The sequence below is a fragment of the Ischnura elegans genome, chromosome 1 (assembly GCF_921293095.1).
Source record: "Ischnura elegans chromosome 1, ioIscEleg1.1, whole genome shotgun sequence".
NCBI classification, from domain to species: Eukaryota; Metazoa; Arthropoda; class Insecta; order Odonata; family Coenagrionidae; genus Ischnura; species Ischnura elegans.
Genome location: NC_060246.1, coordinates 3,760,245 through 3,781,464, shown reverse-complemented (window position 1 = coordinate 3,781,464; position 21,220 = coordinate 3,760,245). Strand labels below are relative to the sequence as shown.

The 21,220-nt window shown below is 38.2% G+C and overlaps 1 protein-coding gene across 1 annotated transcript in view; it reads left to right on the top strand.

The window, feature by feature from the left end:
* Positions 1–21,220, top strand: part of LOC124154721 (DNA topoisomerase 2-binding protein 1) — a 150,531-nt gene that overhangs the window by 6,010 nt on the left and 123,301 nt on the right. The window contains exons 8-12 of the mRNA XM_046528609.1: positions 8,450–8,535; positions 12,300–12,463; positions 13,607–13,730; positions 13,828–13,996; positions 20,024–20,161. Coding sequence (XP_046384565.1) covers positions 8,450–8,535; positions 12,300–12,463; positions 13,607–13,730; positions 13,828–13,996; positions 20,024–20,161 — 681 coding nt within the window. The remainder of the gene's footprint in view (positions 1–8,449; positions 8,536–12,299; positions 12,464–13,606; positions 13,731–13,827; positions 13,997–20,023; positions 20,162–21,220) is intronic.

Below are 21,220 nucleotides of genomic sequence, written 5' to 3'. Positions count from 1 at the left end.
AATGAAACAGACTCAAATAAGGCAGATCATCGATTTCTATATTTTTATTGTTTTTAGTTTGCCGATGGTGAAACGTTGGGTGTACGCAACGTTGGAAGTTCCCCGGGTCAAATGAGCTGTTTTGCCTTTTTTTCGGAGCTCATTTATTTTTGCAAATAATTTTTTATTATAACCCAAATATATATTTAACCCAAAATATTGATTAAACTTTGTATTGTACATGAAATTTAGAAGAGCAATCAGTATGTAAATGAATATTGCACTTTTGGTAATCACTAATCTTCTGGCTGGTAGAAACTCGGCATCTTCGTCATGAATTTTTTCGTCACGAACAATATTGTGGCCAACCTTGTCTTTCCTCACTGCATTTCACAAACTATTTATTCCGTTATGTCCTATATTACGGCAAGTTTAGTGACTATAAAGGTAGTTGCTCAAATCGAAACTTGAAGCTTGTACGTGGTGGAAGGCTCCATATTATCAATAACAGACACTTTGTGACTTCCACAAAGTATGTATAAAAATTTATACTATTTCACCGGTTTCGGCTATTACACCATTATAGAGTACAGAAAATATGAAGAAACCGGTCCATTAATAGGAATTTTTATATTGCAGAAGTAACAAAGTGTCTGCTATTGATAATGAGTAATTGCTCCTTCACTTTCGCCAAAATATGGCATCATCTTCTCATCAAAAAATAATTTATGAGAAATTGCATCAAACTGTAGAAATATTTGGTTGAGCTCGCAAAGTATGGATGTATCTTAGAAAACTTATCCCCCTTGTCCAAACTTCTGTTACCAGCCAGGCGTATGAACATTTTAGGTTCAACAAAACGCTTCAGGGACATCGTTTGATGCACAATAGGGATGCGTCGTTACTCCAGTAATATTTTTTAGCTAAGGTGTAATAACCACTAAACATCAGAACAGAAGAAATACCATGCTATTGTAATATTTTCTGAGAATTTCACGCAGTATGATCACTGGCGATAGTGAGCAACTTAGGCTGCAAATGTGGGTTTAGATCATTTGGAGGGAACGATTGTTCAACAGACAACCACAGGTATAGTAAAAGCAGATGGAACAGAACATTGTCCCTTGTATACACCATAATCCCCAGTGTTCAAGATATCCCTATGAGCCATTATCTGAGTCAATATACCAAGAAATATTTTTCTTGGAATCCCAATGCATTCATCGTCACCCATAGTTCTCAAAATATTTCTTTCGAAATTCCCTGCGCCCTCATTTGGAGCCTTATCAGCTCATTATCGTCAGCGGCCAGTGGGCATGAATTTCTCAGAAAATACTGCAATAATGTGATCCCTCCTACCTCTGCATTCTTTTTGCTTATTCGCCAACCCCCACTATGCACGGAGACCCATTGGTGCTGGGATATCCCCGCCCGGCCTAACTATGCTTTCTTCCCTCCCACTACCTTTCCTTTGAATCCTAGTCAACAACACCGCGTAAATACGAATTTACGATCTATTTTCTAACCCTCACATACCCACTTGCTTTTAACATACTTGTCAACTGTGGTAAACAGATCGTTCTTACCTTAGGATGCCAGTATATCTTGGAATTGCAGACGCCTACAGAAATCTGGACAATTGTATAGCAAACTTTTTATGCATCTTTTATGTTTAGGTCACCGTAAATTCCCACTATAGCGCAAGTAAACGCTGATTTAATCTTGCTCGATACGTGAAGTTAAAAATATCAAACAGTCACAACTCTGTGAAAACTCACCACCTGCCAAACATCCTAGTAGAGACCCTTCAACACTTATGTAGATGTATATTTAGGACTAAAATACTGTACAATTGCCTGAAACTAAAGTTTCACCATAAAAAGGTAACATATTCTTGATAAGCTTTTCATTTTTCAGTCCAAAAAGAAACACTCTAAACGACTACCGCCGCGGCGCGCCGTTTCCCCAGATTACCGGGGTCCTCCCAATGTTGCGTGAATGCAACACTTGCTTTATTCTTAAATAATTTAAAAACCACTCAGTCAAATTCACCCAAATTGTTGCAATGGCCTAAAATACAAATGCATCATTGTATTTGCAGAGAGATATAATCATCAAGTGCCTCAGATTTAACATAAAATGCAAACTAAGAAGATAACCTAAAATAACGACTTATATATAAATGAAAAGGCCATTGTAAAAACAAAAGTTATTAAAATTCTTCCGTAGAAAATTTCATAACATTTTAGAAAGCATTGAACTATCTTTGCTAAAAATATTAACTACTTATCAATAACAAATACGGAGAAAAAAAATTGCCAAGTCTGCATTGCGTTCACGCAACATTGGGAAGAAATGGGTTAATATGGGTAAACTTTAGTTTGGATTATTTGAATGTGGATTGTTTTATGCTTTGGAACATAATTTCATAATACATATTTCAACCCTTTGATTGGGGTTTATGTAATACAAATTATTTACAGTAAAAAAATAAATTATTCATGTCAGTGTTTTAATTTTAGAATTTTGATGCTTAAAATGTGTACTAATTTCATTTTGCAACATTTCAACCCCTAAAAACCACCACATATAACATTGCAATGCTTATAAACTAATTTAATAGGCATAAATAGGAAAAAAATAAAATTACATACCACCTTCTTTACACAAAAATACACAAAATATTTATATACATTACCCCCGAGTTCGGGTGGAAACTACCCCCAGGGTAAAAGTGCCCGTCAGCATAATACGTATAGATTTTGATCCTTGGTCTATTCCCTTACTGTCAAAGCCAAAGTACTTCATTTCCTGGACTATGTAAATTGGTCACTACCAATTAAAAAATTAATGCTAAGAATTTAAAAGTTCTAAACTAAGATTGAGAATCGAGTGTGCATCGCAGTTCTGAATATCGATGGTTAAGTTCTAACAACACGTATCTCAAAAATAGCAACTTTTCAGGAGAGCAAAAAACCGTTTAATTTTCTTTACTTGCCGCCTGAAATTAAAAACCAAGAGTACATAAAACTAAAAAAGTAGCATTCATTTGTAAACAGTTGTTTTTTTTTTTGCTTTTATTTTATTTTTTAATGTTATTACACTTTGTTAAAGACACCTCTCTCAAACAGGCCGAATTTAACCCATTGGCTTAAAGAGACGGCAATTCGCCGGTTGAATGCATCAACACGCCTAATTAATTAATGGAATAAAATATTTAGATCAAATCTTAACATTCGTATCACAGAAACATTGTTCTTTAGGTCAAATGCATTTGCAGCTATCATTTTACAGTATTTTTACTCTTTACCTCGAAATATATAACTGCCATTTTTTAGGGGTGCGTCTTTCGGCCAGTTATCTTTACTTACTGATGAAGGCCTACACGTTGCCTTTCATAGGCACTTATTATTCACTGTTTATGCAATTGTTTTCAAAGTGCATACCTTAAGTATTTATCAGAGGAGATTTTTTGACTGTCTATTCATCTCTGCTGACGATAAGAAGAATGCATATACGAGACGACATCGTTTTTGTGGAATCAGATGCACCCATTGAAATTACTGAAATTTTGCTTCGTGCGTTTATGACAAGACTGACAGACGACTGTAATGATATTACTTTGTAATGTCTAGTTATCAATTTCACGATTCACTTAGTCTTAGTCTTAGTTCATTTCGGATTATGAACCTCTCTTTCTCCCGCAGATGGCCACAGAGGCCCGTCTCCCTTTCAAAATCTCATATCGGTTTACTATCAATGCTGGCGTAGTGTTGTGTTTCACTTCCACTGCATGCGCCTAACCTGATCCTTATACAGGTGTTTTATATCTTTATACTTTGCTTACAATTGTGTTTTGATATCGGATTCATGTCTCTGGCATTATAATACGCAGTTATTTGAGAACCTTCTTTTCTGGGTTGAAAATTGGTGAGAAGCAATTACTTTGTTATCGTTCGCTTTTTCTATCAATTTGCTTATTACTCAGAACTTTGTTGCTCGCGTTACATTATCAGAACTAGGTAATCACATTGTATGACATTCTTCTCTTCTCAACAGCTATATAAACCCTGGGTTTGGCATTCAGATGGTCAGTTCGGAAGCACGTAAGGCTTTATTTCGTCGGTGTTTGTGCTCCTTGCGAAAATGGCAAGCCGAAAAGTGAATTGCTGTGAGAGTACCGATATCGAGAATGCTCTGTTTGAGAGTGATAGTATGAGTAGTGGTGATGAAGATTCGTCCGATGAGCGGCAGAGCACCAATGAAACCGCGGACTGTGTGACAGGTAGCGAGGACTCCACTGAAGAAGAGGTTGAGTGTCAACCAGTCAAGAAAAAAGTAAAGGAAGACAGCTGGATGTGGAATACATGTAATAACCTCGTGAAAAAGTTTAACTTTGTGGTGCACCTGGCATAAAATCGAGAGTGCTTCGGAATTTACCGGAAAATGCCAATGAACGGGATTTTTTTTACGCTTTTTTGCAACCTGACTTTTGGGAGTTGATCTGCCAAGGCACTTAACAGATTTGCTGAAACTTTTTTGAATGCAGCGACGAATCGCAGAAGTAGTTTGACGGGCTAATTAGTTTCCAACCACTGCTGAAGAATTACGAGCATATTTTGCATTGTGTGTTTTGATGGCACAGGTGAAGAAAAATAAAATTCAAAAGTATTGGAGTCCGCGAGCGGTCACTGAGACTCCTTTCTTCGGTAAAGTAATGCCCTATCGACGCTTTCTATTGCTGTCTATATTTTTGCGTTTCACTGATAATTCAACTCTCGATGAAAATGACAGGCTAAGAAAGATTTCTCCCATCATTCAGTACGTGAACAAAAAATTTCAGTCTATATATTGCCCTTCACAAAATCTTGCTGTCGATGAAAGCCTTATGAAGTTTCGCGGCAGACTTAGTTTTAGACAGTATAACCCCAACAAGAGAGCTAGATTTGGGATAAAGTTTTACAAAATTTGTGAAAGTTCCTCAGGATACTGTCTCCAGTTTGAAATATACACCGGTAAGAAACCAGATGAACCAAGTGAAGTTCCATCAAGTGAAGCAATAGTGTTACAACTGATGAAACCTTACTTCGGCTCAGGATACACGTTAGCCGTGGACAACTGGTACACGTCACCTGCACTCTTCCAAAAACTTATTTTAGACAAGACGAATGCTGTAGGAACAGTTCGTCTGAATCGGAAGAATATGCCAAAGGATTTCCAAGGAATGAATCTGAAAAAAGGTGAATCCAAGGTTTTATTCAGCCATGGGATTGCGGCATTCAAATGGAGGGACAAGAAGGATGTCCATGTTCTCTCAACTTACCACAAAGATGTAGAAATCATTGACACCGGCAAGATTTCTGTAAAAACAAAGGAATCAGTCGTCAAGCCTGCTGTAATCATTGACTACAATAGGCAAATGAATGCAGTGCATAGACAAGACCAGCAGTTGGCCTCTTTTCCGATAATGCACCGCTGTGCCAAAGGTTATAGAAAGGTCTTTTTTTACATCATGGACATGGTGCTTTATAACGCATATGTGTTGTACAAAAAAACTAACCAAAAAAGTGTGCACTTAGATGACTTTAGAGAAAATCTGGGGGAAAAATTTTGGAGGATGTAACACTGCTGGAATACAAGAGACGAGGGCGCCCAGCATCAGGACCGTCTCCTGTAAGATTTCAAGCTGCCAACTGGGCCCATTTTCCCCACCGTATACCAGCGAACCCGGTGAAAAAGAACCCGTCCCGTGCTTGTGAAGTCTGCAAACGGCGAGGAAAAAAGAGTGAAAGTAGGTGGGAGTGTGAGCAGTGCTGTGTTGCTCTTCATATACCCGAATGCTTCAAGGATTTTCATACCAAAAAATCATGAAGGTAACGAAATTTACCTTAAATAGTATTAGTTTATATTATTGTTCAGAGTAACTACCAACCAGAAAAATACATTTAACATTAAATACGCATAAAAACGAAGTACGATGGTAACTTTCACTCAAGGAACTGATAAGTCAAAATTTTTTTTACAGATTTCCTGAAATGAATTCAACGTTTGATTACATCCATATCAGTGACTTGATCACTGTTAAAAAGAAATATATATAAAAACACACATATCACTATTACTTTTTCCAATATTACCTTCGAAATTTCATTTTGTTGCATTATTACAACAATTGTTGTAAAAAGTTACAATTTTGCTATTGTTAATAATATCGCTTTGTAAATTCAAAATTCTTGTCACAAAAAATAAAATAACGTTTAAAATTGTTTCATTATAGCTAAGTGAAATTTTCAAGTAAATAGCAACATTATATGCGTAGATAAAAAATATTATTCATTTAAAGAATTTGGCTGAAATAAATCGTAATCCTCGGTAAGGGAAACGCTCAACAAATACTAAGCCAATGGGTTAAGATACGTGTTGTAAGAACTCGGCCATCTATGTTTATTCCAAAAGATTTGGTTCCGTAATCCCTCCTCTCTTCTTTAACCCCTCAAGCGCGGCGGTCATTTAATTAAATCCCATCTCAGCGGCCGGATGAGATTTAAATGACTTCGCCTTTTTGGCATAGTATCATTCAATAATTTATATCTTTCATAATATACGATCAGTATCATTGAAAATTTTAGCAAACTTGCGTAATATAATGCGCTACTGTATAATAATTTTTCGAGCAATTTGAAAAAATATTTATTGTTTTATGTATCTCCTTTTATGAACTAATGAATAAATTTTCAATTTCGAAAGATTTTAGTTTGGTTTCGAATAAGCTGCGAGATCTCTAACATTCCCTGCATTAAAAAAATGCAATTACATGATGTAATTTAGTTATTTGGGGTTGAAATAGCCATAACAGATCGGATATTTTCGATAGGATTACCCGTTTCGCCTGCTTAAAAATTTACCACTCCGCCCACTTCTCTGACTTTGTTCCATTATTACCGTATCATTTCATTCAAGTAAACACGTGCTAATATTTCAAACGTCAATATGTGAATAATTAAATGATTTACCTTAGAAAATCTGCTTTGTGTGACATGATTTGAAGCAATCCAAACATAATCCCACTGCACATTTTTCACACCACTACACGCAGTCTCTTCATTTCCCATATGAGGCACAAACTGCACACCTCCTTTGAGAGTTTGATTTCTTCCCAGCTGAGGAATTGTCTTTAGGAAATGTATTTCTGTGAGTTTTGGTACTAAATTGTGTAATGAGTGAAGGCCATGTCCAAAACAGTTCGTATGACGTTGGATATTTCAAAAATATTACCTCGACCAATGGCACGCGAAATGATAAGACAAATTTTTATACGTGTTTTTCCTATGATCTACATATGAATTTAGGATTTCCGCATTCAATAGTCTCCTAAATAACTTCATACACCACTTGTAATGGCGTTTTCTTTCCATTAGTTACGAATGAAATAACAGGTCCTTGAAATTCACCCCACCAATGAATTTACTATAACCTAACACACAAACAGACTTCCGAGTCTCTATTTTGCATTTCAATACTATTCCCATTTCGTAGGATCCCCAATTATAAAAAAATACCACTCACAGGAAGTACACTTTATGAGAATTTCAACACACTGCCTGAAAGAACACCACACAGTATGAATGACTCTAGTGGACTGAAGCTCGTGGTTTAGAAGCTCCCTCAAGAGACGAGAAAATATCTCGAAGGGGCCCTGGTATATGCTGACTGTTTAGATGGAATCTTATCTTCGTTGATTACTGTCCAGAAAAAAATATAAAAAAATAAATGCAGAGCGAAGCATATGGCCCCTTCGCCTAGAACGCTAAGGACTTACGAGGCGGGCCAAACACACTTGGGGCTCGAGGTGACGACAAACAAGGAGGAGACGGAGAGAAGGCATTCAGCTTAGAAGATACCATATCTCAAGCTAAAGTAGCTGACCCTTCTTGACGTCTCTCAAGCAGAATAGGCGGATTTTTTCATGATAGAACAGTCGAAGGAAGGCGTTGAGTTTTTGGACCGCAGTCGTCAACGCGCTGGTTTAAAACGGAATTTTATCGAAGAATTTTAAAAACATCTTGAAGGTATAAAGCCGTTATGAATATTTTATTGGAGAGGAAAAACATTTCTTCAAATGATAGAGTAATTAGTTTTAATTTAACACGCAATATCTCGCGTAGAAAAAATATTATATACAGTAGGTCAGGAAGCGTACTGGGTACGCATGACGGCGGCATACGAAATTTAAAGGGCGCGTACTGGGTACGCATGACGGCGTTGAGGGGTTAAGTTCTCCCCTACTCCTTGAGTTTATTTGTATGTATGTTTTCTCCTAGTAACTATTTTTTTCTTGCACCTGAAGACGACTTTGAGAGTTAAAGCACATTGTGTGGTAATTAGGACTGTGGAAAAGTCCTTATTCCATCTCAATCATGGATGAATCTGTTGATGCTATTGATTTCTGTTTGTCATTAATGTTTTCAAGGAGGCAGCAAGGACTACATTGACCTAGTGAACAAGCTGGATGTGACTGAAGCTAAAAAGGCTGGGTCGTTCTTGGATGGATGCAAAGTAAGTCAGTTTTACTGCACCTGTACAATGCATGCTTAACACAATGACGGCGATGGTGATTTAGTACAAAGTTCCTGTGATGCCTTCAGTGATTTTTCATCAGTTAGGTATTACTGATTGATGTCACGTAGAAGTATCACTATAATGATTCATAAACAAAAATGAATTTCACTCTGTTTTGAAGTGATTTGGCCACAATGACCTCGTTGGTTACAGTCCATGCCAAAACAATCTCTCCCGACAACCATAGCGCAAGAAATCCCCAGGAACTCAGTCTCTCTATGGCTGGTCAGTATAACTGGCAAGGAAAGTCAGGAAGTCTTATTGCTGGTCACTATGACCTGTGTAGTGGTCAACATGTCAAGTTTTTGTAATGAGCCACGTGTCAATTGAAGATGGGATGTTCTTGTTGAGTGTAATAACTTGAATATGACTGATTGAGACTTTACATGCAGGAAATTTTGGGATTTTTTTTTAAATCTCTCTGTTAGTGTAAATTTTTAATATTATTTTATAATGAATTCCACTAATTCATGGTCCTCGACCGGTTGCTGGTGCTTCCTATTGGAGCTTATATTCAGAAATTTTCCCAGCTTCTTAACCCCTTTAATGGGGACAATTTTTTGAATAGTCACTCCCCTGGTGGGGGTTTTTTATCCTTTGATAGATACATTTGATTTTTGGTGGATTATAATGTTATTGATTTCTGAGTTAGAATTAGGAAAAAAATTTTTTTTATAACTGCCTGGTTAATTGTTTAAACAAATTTTGTTAACAACAATTAGGTAATTTCATTACATTATTTCATGCTATGTTGTTTATAAAAAAAAGTTTACTTACCAATTAGGCTATTTCTCCATTACTGTACACCACTGCTTAAATATTTTTTTTACATATATTTACACTATTTACACACTGCATCAGCTTTCACCTAGTACTGCATTTGGGTGTGGTACACGCGGAAGCACGGAGCGGGACAGAGGGGAGCATTACACTCTTTGCAGCAGTATATTGTTTCTTTCCTCTGCTTGTGTGACAAACACACTGCACATCTCTTATGCGCATATTTTTTAGTGGCAGTGGGTAGATTTAGGTCCGGAAAATGCCTCCCTGATAACCTTAGGGGAGTGTCTATTTTTGAGTGACTTCCTGGCTCCTTAGAAATCGCTTTTCCGTATTTGTGGATTAGACGGTAAATGAGATCTAAACGGAAATTCAGATGATTTTCTTTCCCTCCATGCTTTTTATATATCACATAAGCATTGAATGCGCATAGATCAAGAAGGTGTCGGAAAATCTTCTGATAATACTTCTTCATTCTTTTCCTCGCCGTACTGTACGTCACCATGTACTGATCTGAAAGATCAACTCCTCCCATGGTGTCATTGTACTCCACAATGGCGAGAGGTTTTTCCTTTGTCTTCCCTTTCCTGTCCCGAACTGTCTTTGTACTAGCATCATGGACACTGCTCAATATACAAACATCCCTCTTGTCCTTCCACTTCAAAGCCATCAACTTATTTCTGAAGGCGGCTGCAACTTCTCCCGTTTTCAATTTTTTCGTCATAACAGATTTTGGAAGCTCCTTTCTGTTGGATCTCACCGTTCCCAATGCATCAGTTTCCATCAAATTCAAAAAATCGTAGAGCTCGGGGCTACTATAGTAATTATCGAGCCCTATCAGATAACCCTTTTTTAGGAGCTTTTCTGAAAGTGTTAGCACAATCCGTGAGGGTTTTGTGAAACTGCACACATCAACTCCACCCACATAATTTACAAGTTCTGTATCTTGCCCGAGTGTACATAATCATATTCCAAACGTCCCCACTTTTTGCTTCTCAAAGCTTATAGGATTCCATTCCAAAGCGCGACCTTTTTTTAGGAATATACACCTTCCACCCAAGACGGCCTTTCCATAGCAATAAACTTTCATCAATAGAAATGTGTCCTTCGGGAATGTAGCTTTCAGAAAATTTTCTAATGCAGTGATCGAAGAAAGGCTTGATTTTAAATAATTTTGGGTATACTGGTCCGGTGTCACTAAAAGATTCATTATCTGCAAAATGCAGAAATCTCAAGAGGAGAAAAAACCTCTTCTTGCTCATTATTTCATAAAATATGGGGGTTGCCAAGAGCCGGTTGCGGGTAAAGTAACTGGTTATTGTGGGCTTTTGTATAATACCCTGCAAAAGCATCATTGCAAAAAACAACTTTATTTCCTCCCCGTTGGTATCAACCCAGTCTCTATCCCGGCTTCTCCTTTTCATTTTCTACTGCAAAGTTTTTTCGTTTATTTTTTGCTGTGCATACAAATTAGTTTGCTGTGCCATATAGTTGCATATATCATCATCAATAAAATGTTCAAAAATTTCGTCAGACTGATATTTTTCTTCTAAATCACCTTTTGAACCAGCCTCGAACCTTGCCGGGAATCTAGGTCTAGGAGTACCTTGTTTAATCCAAATGGTGGAATGTGATTGCCTTCCTCATCATCATCATCCTCCTCCGGTTCACTTTCCGTTTCACTCTCAGAAATATGCAACTCTTGAATTCTGCGAGTCCCACTGGTACCAGCGATATTTCCAACTGATACATTTGAGTGTTCATCCTCTGATTGTGAGCTGCTTTCACTCATACTTTCCTCTTCTTCACTAAGCTCCAGCATTTTGTTTATAACGTCAGCACGCAACGTAGACGGTCTCTTAGCCATTTTGTGAATAACTTAGGCTAAGGACTGAAAATTCTGAAGTACATACGCACTAAATAAAAGTTATATGAAAATTACTGCTAAATATTATGAACTACACACTGACAGAAATGTTCGTGAGAACGGACAGCGTCAAAAACACAGACAAAGAGCACATAAGGAATGATGTATTTTGAAGAGGAATATATCACAAAATCGGAATGGCTAATAATGGGTTACACATGTATATCTACAACACAGAAGACGCAAAACTCAAATCAAAAGAGCACCAAACTCGGGATACCCAACAAAGCTGAATTTCCACTCAAAAAATAGGAGCAGATATCAAGAAAAACTCATATGTTCGAAGCACACCCGCAGTTTTTCGCACCAAAATAACTTCGAAGAGGCACCGAAAAACAAACACGTTCTTCCACGAAAAATGAACACCAAAATTAAATCCTTTTCCCTTAGAAATATGACCGAGGGTAAGTGAAAGAAAAAGTACCGTTCGAGGGTCCTTGGCCTTGAAACAGCCATAAAACTTCCACGCAAATAAAGAAAATCTTAGCCTCTCCTGCTAAGACCACCGAGTTCAAAAAAATCATGCTAGAGGTCAGAGCCATGCAGAGCATAGATTTGAAGGAATTGCGTCTCTAGACGCATTCCCCGAGGAAAGAAAAATCATATTACGAAGCGCGTCTGTAGACGCTCTCCCCAATACGGCTTCGTCTCCCACGCGCGTCTGTAGACGCGCTCCCCATTAAAGGGGTTAACTCTTGCTAATAAACTTATCGACCAATGCTCTTCTTTAAATTATTCTCCAGTGTGTATATAAAATGACCTTCTTGTATTTTTTGAAGTGTTTTTCATTGTTTTAAAACCTGCAAAAGTTCCATGCCTCCAATATGTGTGTTGGTGTTACATACTGTCTTGTTGCGGAGGCAAGATGTTGGTTTGAGAATGGCCAAAGACTACACTTGAATGAAAATTTCTTTACTATTTGATATATCCTAAATTTTGGCTAATGATGGATATTTAACCATTTAACATGTTTCTCTTCTTATGTTTCCACCAGATTTATTTGAGTGGTTTCAATCCTAGTCAAGTGGAAAAGTTGAGGAAGATTATTAATGGGGGTGGAGCTACACGATTTCATCAAATTACTGAGTCTGTGTCCCATGTTATTGTTGGAGAGTTCTTGTATGAAGAAATAAAATCTTTGAAGTCTGGAAAATTCAGGTAATGGAAGCAGTGGAAGCCCTCAAGTTTGTCTCTATATGTTTATTTGTATGATTCTCCAGGGTCTTTGTTCATCACATTTGAGTGGAGGTGTGAATTATATATGTATAATTTACAAGCATTATATTATTTAAATGTATATTTCATTTTTATTGCTATTTTAGTTTAAAATATATTCGTTAATTTTCTGCATCTTTGCTAGTACATATTCATTATGTATGCTGTTTTGACGGACAAAAATTATGCTAACTTTTCTGTCAGCATTTTTAGAGTAAAGGTACATACCAGTGTTTCACTTTGCCCAGTATTCATATTGTTAGATGTCAGTGTCTAGTCCACTTATTGGCTGATGTGTATCTTCCTGAAGCAATGAAGTGCATTCTCATCATCTCTGTTGGGATTCATCTCTGTTTTTTTTTTTCAGATTTTATTTGCTTAGAAGGTAAACCTGATTTAACCAGCACTGTCTCTCTTGGTGAAAAGTTTATCATTCTCCAATTGTATTTCATGGCCTGCTTCTGACCATCTCCTGTAGCAAAGTGACATTGGTGATGTCTAGCCTTTCTCTGATGCCTTGATTTATGCATTCATTGAGGGGCAAGTTTCACAAATTAAGGATTGTCTTCATGAGCATGGAACCTCATATACATATGTATGCACTTCTTTTAGTTATTAGCAGATGTTGTCATTAGCCATGAGGAGGCATTGGTTTTTAAGTTGATTCTTGTGACCATACCATGCCCTTAGAGTAGCCTGGCAATCTTCTCTGATGTCCAGAATGAAATGAATGGGATGACAGTTTCTGATTCCATCTCTCACTTCATTTCCTTTCTTCTCTTTGATGGTTTTGCATTGCTTCTCCTCTTCCTCGGCAGCCCTTCTAAAAACCATTTCATTACTGTTGCTATCATTCTGCAATGCCAATCATTAGATGACTTATCTCTGGTGACAAAGATGATCACTGGCGTATTTGACCTGAAGATTCTGACTGGAGGGTTAACAAAACTGTTGCCTGTTAATTGAGCATATGTACATGAATGTCTGCAAAGATGCAGTGATATTATTAACCAATGTCTTGGAAACCTTCAATGCAATATGATGCTTTATCATTTGAATTCTTACCGTATCCCTTGACTTTTACAGACCTTTTGTTGTGAGTGTTGATTGGCTTCTGGAGAGTATGCGGCTTGGCAGGGTGGCTGATGAGGAGAAGTTTCTTTGTTTTGATCTCAAACCACTAGAGCAACCATCTCCCCTCAGCAAAAAGGTTCCATTCATGTCCATATTTCATTTGAATCCTCTCTTATATCTGCCACTTCCTTCAATGTCTATGTGTTCAATATTTTTACCATGCTTGCTTCCAGGGTTTGCAGCTTCTTCAAGGCAGATCCTCGACTGCCAGTCCAATGATCCCAGTGAAGATGGCAAGATTAGAAGCAAAAGGAGGAGAGGAGGATGGAGGAAAGCCACTCAGCTCAGACAAGGAAAAGGAGCTGGTGCAGAAATATTTGGGAGTAGGGGCCAGTACCCCTGGTATGTATTGTCATTTATGTACGGTAGAACCTCGTTAAAGCGAGTACGGGCTATTGCGACACCCCCGCTATTACGAGAGTTAGCCGAGGCTCCATCAATAGACCCTATAATAAGCATGTTAAAAAAATTCGTTTTTACGAGGCCCTTTAGGAGCTTCCACTTGCCATAGCGAGGGTTTCCATCGATGGAGAACCTTCTCCAAGAGTCCCTAATCTCTGTAATTTCTGGCGATCCGTTAGAAATGAAGTTAACATGGAGTGTACAGTCTCAAATTCATGCAGTAAACTGGCGTTCGATAAATAAGTAGTTCATATTGGTGAAAATATTGCGGAATTAACATTCGCGAATGCTTGATCTTCTTTTGTTCCTCGGGCGGTAGAAAGCAGTCCGCAGCGTACCCGCAGGTCCGTGAGTTGCGTGAATAGAAAGCATTTGATGGCAGACACCATGGCCAAAAAACAGCAAACACTTCTAAGCAAGAAAATAAAAGTGATAGAGTAATATGAGAGTTGCGTAATTAATTTATCTTCCTATTCGCTCTTTGCAATAAAAAAACAAAAGCGCCCAAGGAATGCTGACCATGAAGAGTTAGAAGGAGCTTTGTTCGGGTGGTTTTGCCCACTTCAATCTGCGAGAACGTCGTATAAAGTGGCTATGCCTAAGCCTAATGCTGAATATTTCAGGGATAAATTGCGAATCGAGAACGTCAAGAGTACGGAAGGTTGGTTATACTGATTCAAAGCACCACAGCGTTATCTCCCGTCATAATTGCTGGCGATGCCTGCGGTGTTAACCCAAAGTCGTGGAAGAAAACATTCCGATCCTAAGTATCTTAAGAAGTATTCCCAGCGTGGTATAACATAGATGAAATGGAACTCTTTTACCACCTACTCCCCGACTAAACCCTTGCAGTACGAGGTATTTCTTGCAATGATGCTTCTAGAGGTAAGTAGTGCGCTTTAGTGATAGTGTAGGGTGTACGATACAATGGTACTCAGCATGAATTGTTCGGATGGACGTATTTATTCTCTGTTGCGGTTACAAGTAATAGTCACGATCAGAATGTACTATTCACAATGGTGAACTATTCGCGTCAGTGGTTGGAGTCGTAGTGGCGCTCTCTCTTCCGACACAGGAGCGGCCGAGCCTGGTGGCCGCTGGAAGAACTCTCAGAACAACTGACTCTCGTTTGGCGCCATGCATTCGGCACCGCCACAGATGGCATATGTGAAGAGCTGATGCTGCGCTTTCAGTTTATTTATTTTAAAAATTCTGCATTCCTTTTTCATGTTTCTCAGTCATTATTGAGAATTTTAAATCAATAAATTCAAACTCGTAAGATTTTTTGGCCTTAGGGTCCACCAGATGTGTATGCCTTTCTGTTTCTTTGCCAAAAATAATACCCATGTGAGTTATATTTGTCTCAGTTTCTGCATCTTGCTTTTGTTTTATTTAAGTGACATCAGCATAATACCTACGTGATATTTTTTCGTGAAATAATATCATGTTAATATCTTTTCTTATATATTACCAATATTAATTCAAATCATTTTTATTGCAGTGCCGTGCTAAACTTATTGTCAGTCTATTATTTCAAATACGTCGCGAGCGTAACATTCAAAAAGAGACTTTTTTTAACAACGGCAATTTAGTCACATCATTTTGCATGCTTAGCAAACTTTTTACCATAGATAATGAAGACATTACATTATATGGTAGATAAAGTGTTCCAAGGCAGGATCGTTTTACAACCTTCCACCATTTTTGTCTGCATAAACAAATGCAATACGTGATTTCACTTCACTGCCGCTTAACGTGTAGGAGCAATTATCATACACCGATGGAACTATTTGAGGCAATAACCGTAATACAGTTTTATCAGTTATTTATTGAATTTTCAGTGGAAAATGCCAAAATAATAGAATGATCACGTACATGCACTAATTAAGTACATAGAGAAATGGCTTCGTTGGTTGTACATTGGCATAATGATTGACAAAGCAATACTGTGCATGATTTTTATTTAGCACGGCGCTTATAAATTGTTTGAATAGGTAATTGTTTTTTAAGTAAGGAAATTTAGTGATGCAAAAAACATCGCCTTTCGTCTGGATTTATGCTTACGTTGATCGGATATAAATTTCTCTGTCGCCGCACCACTCCTGTTCCTGTATAACTGTTTACAATAGGTATATAGGCTATTATTTGCTCCACCTCCGATAAAGCGACAATTCGCTATAGCGAGTGTTTATTTGAGCCCCGTGGGGTGTCGTTTTATCGAGGTTGCACTGTACTCATATATGCTGTTCATTTCAACTCAGTGAAATCAACTGCCCTGGCCTCACACGGGTGAGGGAAGTGATGGAAATGTCAGATCCAATGGTTCTGGCCAGAGAAAAAAACTTGTAAACGTAGTTTAAAAATAAAAATCAAGGGCATCTAGTCAGCACAAGCCATTCACAGTACTTTTAAATAATACAGGGTGGGACACCATAACTTCCTCTTTTGTAATGGGCGGCATTCGGTCAGTTGGTGTCGTAGCAGAGCGCTTGTGGTCTTGTTCGACAGGCAGTGCTATAAAGTTTTATCGAAGAACAGTTCAGTCGCCATCATGCGTTGGAATAGTGAGGAGCGTGGGTTTCCGTCTATCGAGCAGATGTTCTGTGATCGCAACTCAGCAGGAATGTTACAGGAATTCTTTTTCCCACGGGTAAATGGGTTGGACTTGGGGGACATTTGGTCCAACGAGATGGTGCAACAGCACACACTACAAAAGCATCGATGGCTGTTCTGAGGGAACAGTTCCCACAACACTAATAATCTCAATCAGGAGCGATTTCCAGAGGCCAGCCTCATCTCCCGATTTGTCCCCTTGTGATTTTTTTCTATGAGGTTTTCTAAAATCCCATGTTTATGTGAATCATCCAAGGACCCTACAAGATTTAAAGAACAACATCCAGGAAGAAATTGCCAGCATAATGCCTGCTATGCTTGAAAAAGTCACAAAAAACACCAGAAATCGGTATACTCAATGTATCAAGAATGGAGGACATCATCTACATGATTTGATCTTCAAGGCTATTTAAAACAAAACTTCAAGTATGCACCTAGATTGTAAAAACCAAATAAAAATTTTCTGATTCATACAATGCCTTTTATTAAGTTTTAAAAAAGGAAGTTATACTGCCCCACCCTGTACTGCACGCACTCGAACCATCTCTCTCACCAGCTAATCCTTAGTTTAACACAATCACATTTTGGACATCAGGTTTGAGAAAAGTTGTGCAAACATTTAGTTTTGCTGTTGGTAATTAGCTTGAGCATCCATTACAACTTGGGTGTGCAGTCCAGTTGTCTGATGACAATGCAAAAAGAACTGTGTGCCAGCACGGATTGCTGCCAATCACTCCCTTGCACCCAAACGCACCTCACACCCTTGTCTGGTCGTACAACGTTGTCATTTGCATATGAAGCACCGAAACAAGCTTGAACCACCAAAACAAGCCCTTTTTTCTAATCACCAAAGTAGGGGGGCTTCATCCTTAGGGTCCTTCACCCTTGTCGTCCCATCCTGCTCCTTTCTTCACGTCCCTTCTTTTGTTTGCATGTGACGTAGGCATTTCCCTTTCTTACCTGGTAACCTTGCCCCCTACCCCTAACTACACCCTTCTGCCTGTCAATGGACAACTGTCGGCAACCAGGCTGTAATTATGTATCTACACAAGCTGTGTAATGTGTGCGCTTGACTTTTTTCCAGAGGTACGTAGCCTTGAAGTTTGTTTTCTGGAGGGGAGGGAGGGAGGTTGTTTGGGGGTACTTGGGTGGTTTTTGGGTCGCCTATACATACTTGTGACTTTTTCCCATGATCGGAAAACGGTGAATTCCATTAAATTAGTTATGAATTTTGTTTGCATAGTACTGAAATTTGCACTCATTATTGGTTCTTACCAAAAGAGCCATAGCTGTTATGGCTTGATCTCAGTATCATTTTGATTCAGGCGATCATTTCAAAAATTTTCCACATTCGGGTTTAATGTCTTGCGTCAAGCACCTTCTGATAAACAACAGCTTTTGTTTAGTTATCAGGCGCAAGATTAAGTGGATGAAGCTAAATAAATATAGCGAAGCGAAGCAGTGACGCAGTGAGGGGGGTTTTTGGGGGATAAAACCCCCCAAAGAGCTCAGAGAATTAAAAAAAAAAACTTTTGTTACTAATATTAGGGGGACGGATGAGTAACAAACAAAACATATTTAACTATTCATACAGCCGCAAAACCCACTATTTTGAACCATTTATCTTAAAAATGATTGGGGGAGGGCCCCCACACCTCTCGCTTACCTCAGTGTGTTTTCTATACCTTAACGACCCGTAGTAGGTATTAGCTGTGCCTAAAACCCCCCTATCCTTAATTCCTAGCTGCGCTCTTGAAGTGAAGGAAGAAATACGGCGGATGGTTTACCGACTCGTTAACATACCACGTTTAATTGACCATGACAAAATCATGGGTTTTCATTAGCACATGAGCACAAACATCACAAAAACTGAAAGACTGACCATGCGATATGTTAATCGTTATCACGAATGCAACACGAATTGGAAATTGAATACGTTTAAGCTCAAAAGGGCATATAAGTTGGGAAGATGTACTCTTCGGAATGAGAACTTCCTCGTCTTTGAATTTTCCTTTGAGTAAAGTCGCGTGAATCACATTCATTATCAATTTTTTTAATCACCAAACACGTTCCGTTGGATATTTATGGTTGGTTCAGGTTTTGTAAGATCATGAACGCAGAGCCTACATTAGGCTGTAAATCGTGCCTTGGTAAGCCAGGTACGTTCAAGGACTTAAAGTATTCAGATAGATAGTTAGTGATTTCGTCTTCGCTTGTTGCACAGTTAAAAGATTTGAATTCATGCAGAGTACCAACTATTTGATCCTGACTTACCTAGTTTGAGTAATCCACATATTTGTTCTAGGCCGTCAAAATTGTTCGCTCAATCAACCATTTTTGATTTTTGTGGTGATCAATCATATTCTGGAACACTTTGTTGATGAGCTCACCTTCCGATTAAACTAATTTGCAAAGGTCCTCGACAGGAACACAGACATTACCGTTCGACAAAAATTGCTTGGAGATTTGTTTACAAACACGGTAGTGAAGAGTCAACTCGAACTGGGATTACAATTAGCTCGTATTTAATTTTTTAAATACAATTTCAATATTTTGAATATATTTAGTATTTTTAGTAATTAAAATGTTATATTGCTACGAAGTTTAGTTATTAAATTGGTAAAAACAAAACAAATAAATTAATTTGTAGTTTTGACTGACTTATCAATTATTGTTGCGTTACCAACTTCTAAAAACATATCACTAAGAAAGAGATGAAATTTTTTTGTGAAATTATCCTTTTTTTAATGTCCTATATGTTATTCGGGGCTGAGACGAATCCAAAGAACCTAATGTCATTAAAATTGGTGCAGCCGTTCTCGAGTTATAAGTGTTCTAACTAACACGATTTTCGACTTTCTTTTATATATATAGATTTTCCAAGTTTGGATTAATTTCAGTTCTGAGATAATGATATCAGACTGCAACTTTTAATAGTTAAGAGAAAGTCAGAGGGTTAATCCCCCTGGGCTATTTGTCCGCTGATGGGATGAATGGCCGGTGTGCAGTTGCTAAAAGAGAAAACATCTTGGAGGTCTCCCAAAACCCTCCTGGCTACAGAGATATGTGTACCTTTCATAAATTACCTCCATTTTTTGTGGCTCTGTTAAACATTGGGGACATTGGTTACTGAGGTAGTTGCAAGTTGAAGTTTTAATATTGTGCTTACTGGTTAGTTGGCTACAAATTTCTTAGTAGCTTATTGAGTTATCATTAATTAGAGCTTTTTTTTAGTGTATAGAGTCTCTTTGGTAATTATGCAATAAGTCCATTCTGATGAACCTTATATATTTTTGTAATGAGGTTGTAAATCTTTATTGATATGTATTGAAAATTGGATTTTTATTACTATAGAAAAATCATCTGCTGTGGATCCAGTGTTGAATCAAGAGAATTGTGGTGATGATGATAAGCACAGTGGCAACTTGTCCAACAAAGAGGCCTCGAGGGAAGATGCAGCTCCAGATGCCCCCCCTGGGAAGTTATTTCATGGTAAGTACTGCATTGTGTCAAGGAGTGTCCTTCCTATTGGCTGGATGGATAGATAGGCTCTCGCCTCTTACCCAGCCACTCACCCTCCCCGTTCCACTCTGCAACGTACGAAATGGTTTCGTAGTCGCTCAAATTCGAACTGACTAGGTTGGGAGACAGACGGGGTCAGAATTAAATGAATACAAGACAGCCCTTCAGAATTACCACATTGTCCCACAAGGGAACGCATATATTGAACTAAGAATAGAATACATAGTGCCCTTAGGGGAAATACCGTAATACAATCATTGCAATCTTGCGGCCGTAGACGGGTTGAGAGAGGAAAAGTTCGTCACTGCAGAGCTCCTAGTCGGTGCGTGTCCGAGAGAGAAGAGAGGGTGTCCCAGAGCTCCTAGTAGGTGCGTGTCCGAGAGAGAAGAGAGGGTGTCCGCCCACCTGCCAAAACTGCCCGCACGAATTGAGGGGAAGTCCCTAGCTAGCATATAGGGGGGGGAGAGAGGGGAAATGCAGAAGCGTAGAAGATGACAGCGATTGGCTGGTGGGATTTTTAAATTGGAGTTTCTCTGCGAACATGAGTCGCTCGTAGAACAAGACTTCACACAACAGTTTCACTATTTTGAGACAAGATTTTGGCACATCCACTGGGGGAAAAATTGTTTGAAGACGAAATCATGCAGTTCGGGGGAAAACTCCTAGGTACTGCATAAAATTCCGAAGCACCAATACAGTGAACACTTAAGAAATCAACACTGATGAGTCTCAAGGGACTCATAATATCAAGTCTTGAGAAGTGTATCACCTTTGGTGAATTATCACCTCACACATCACATATCACACATGAAATTATACATGGATATTATTATGTATTATTATGTATTATTATGTAAAATTATTATTATTATTATTATTATTATTATGTTAATTACTCTCAAATAGTAGAATACTAAGTGAAGGATTATGAAATATTATAAGTTTAGGTCAGCAATGTATCATATTAATCATCATGAAAGATAAGACACTCGATAAGACATTGGATAACATTTGCTTAATTAACATATT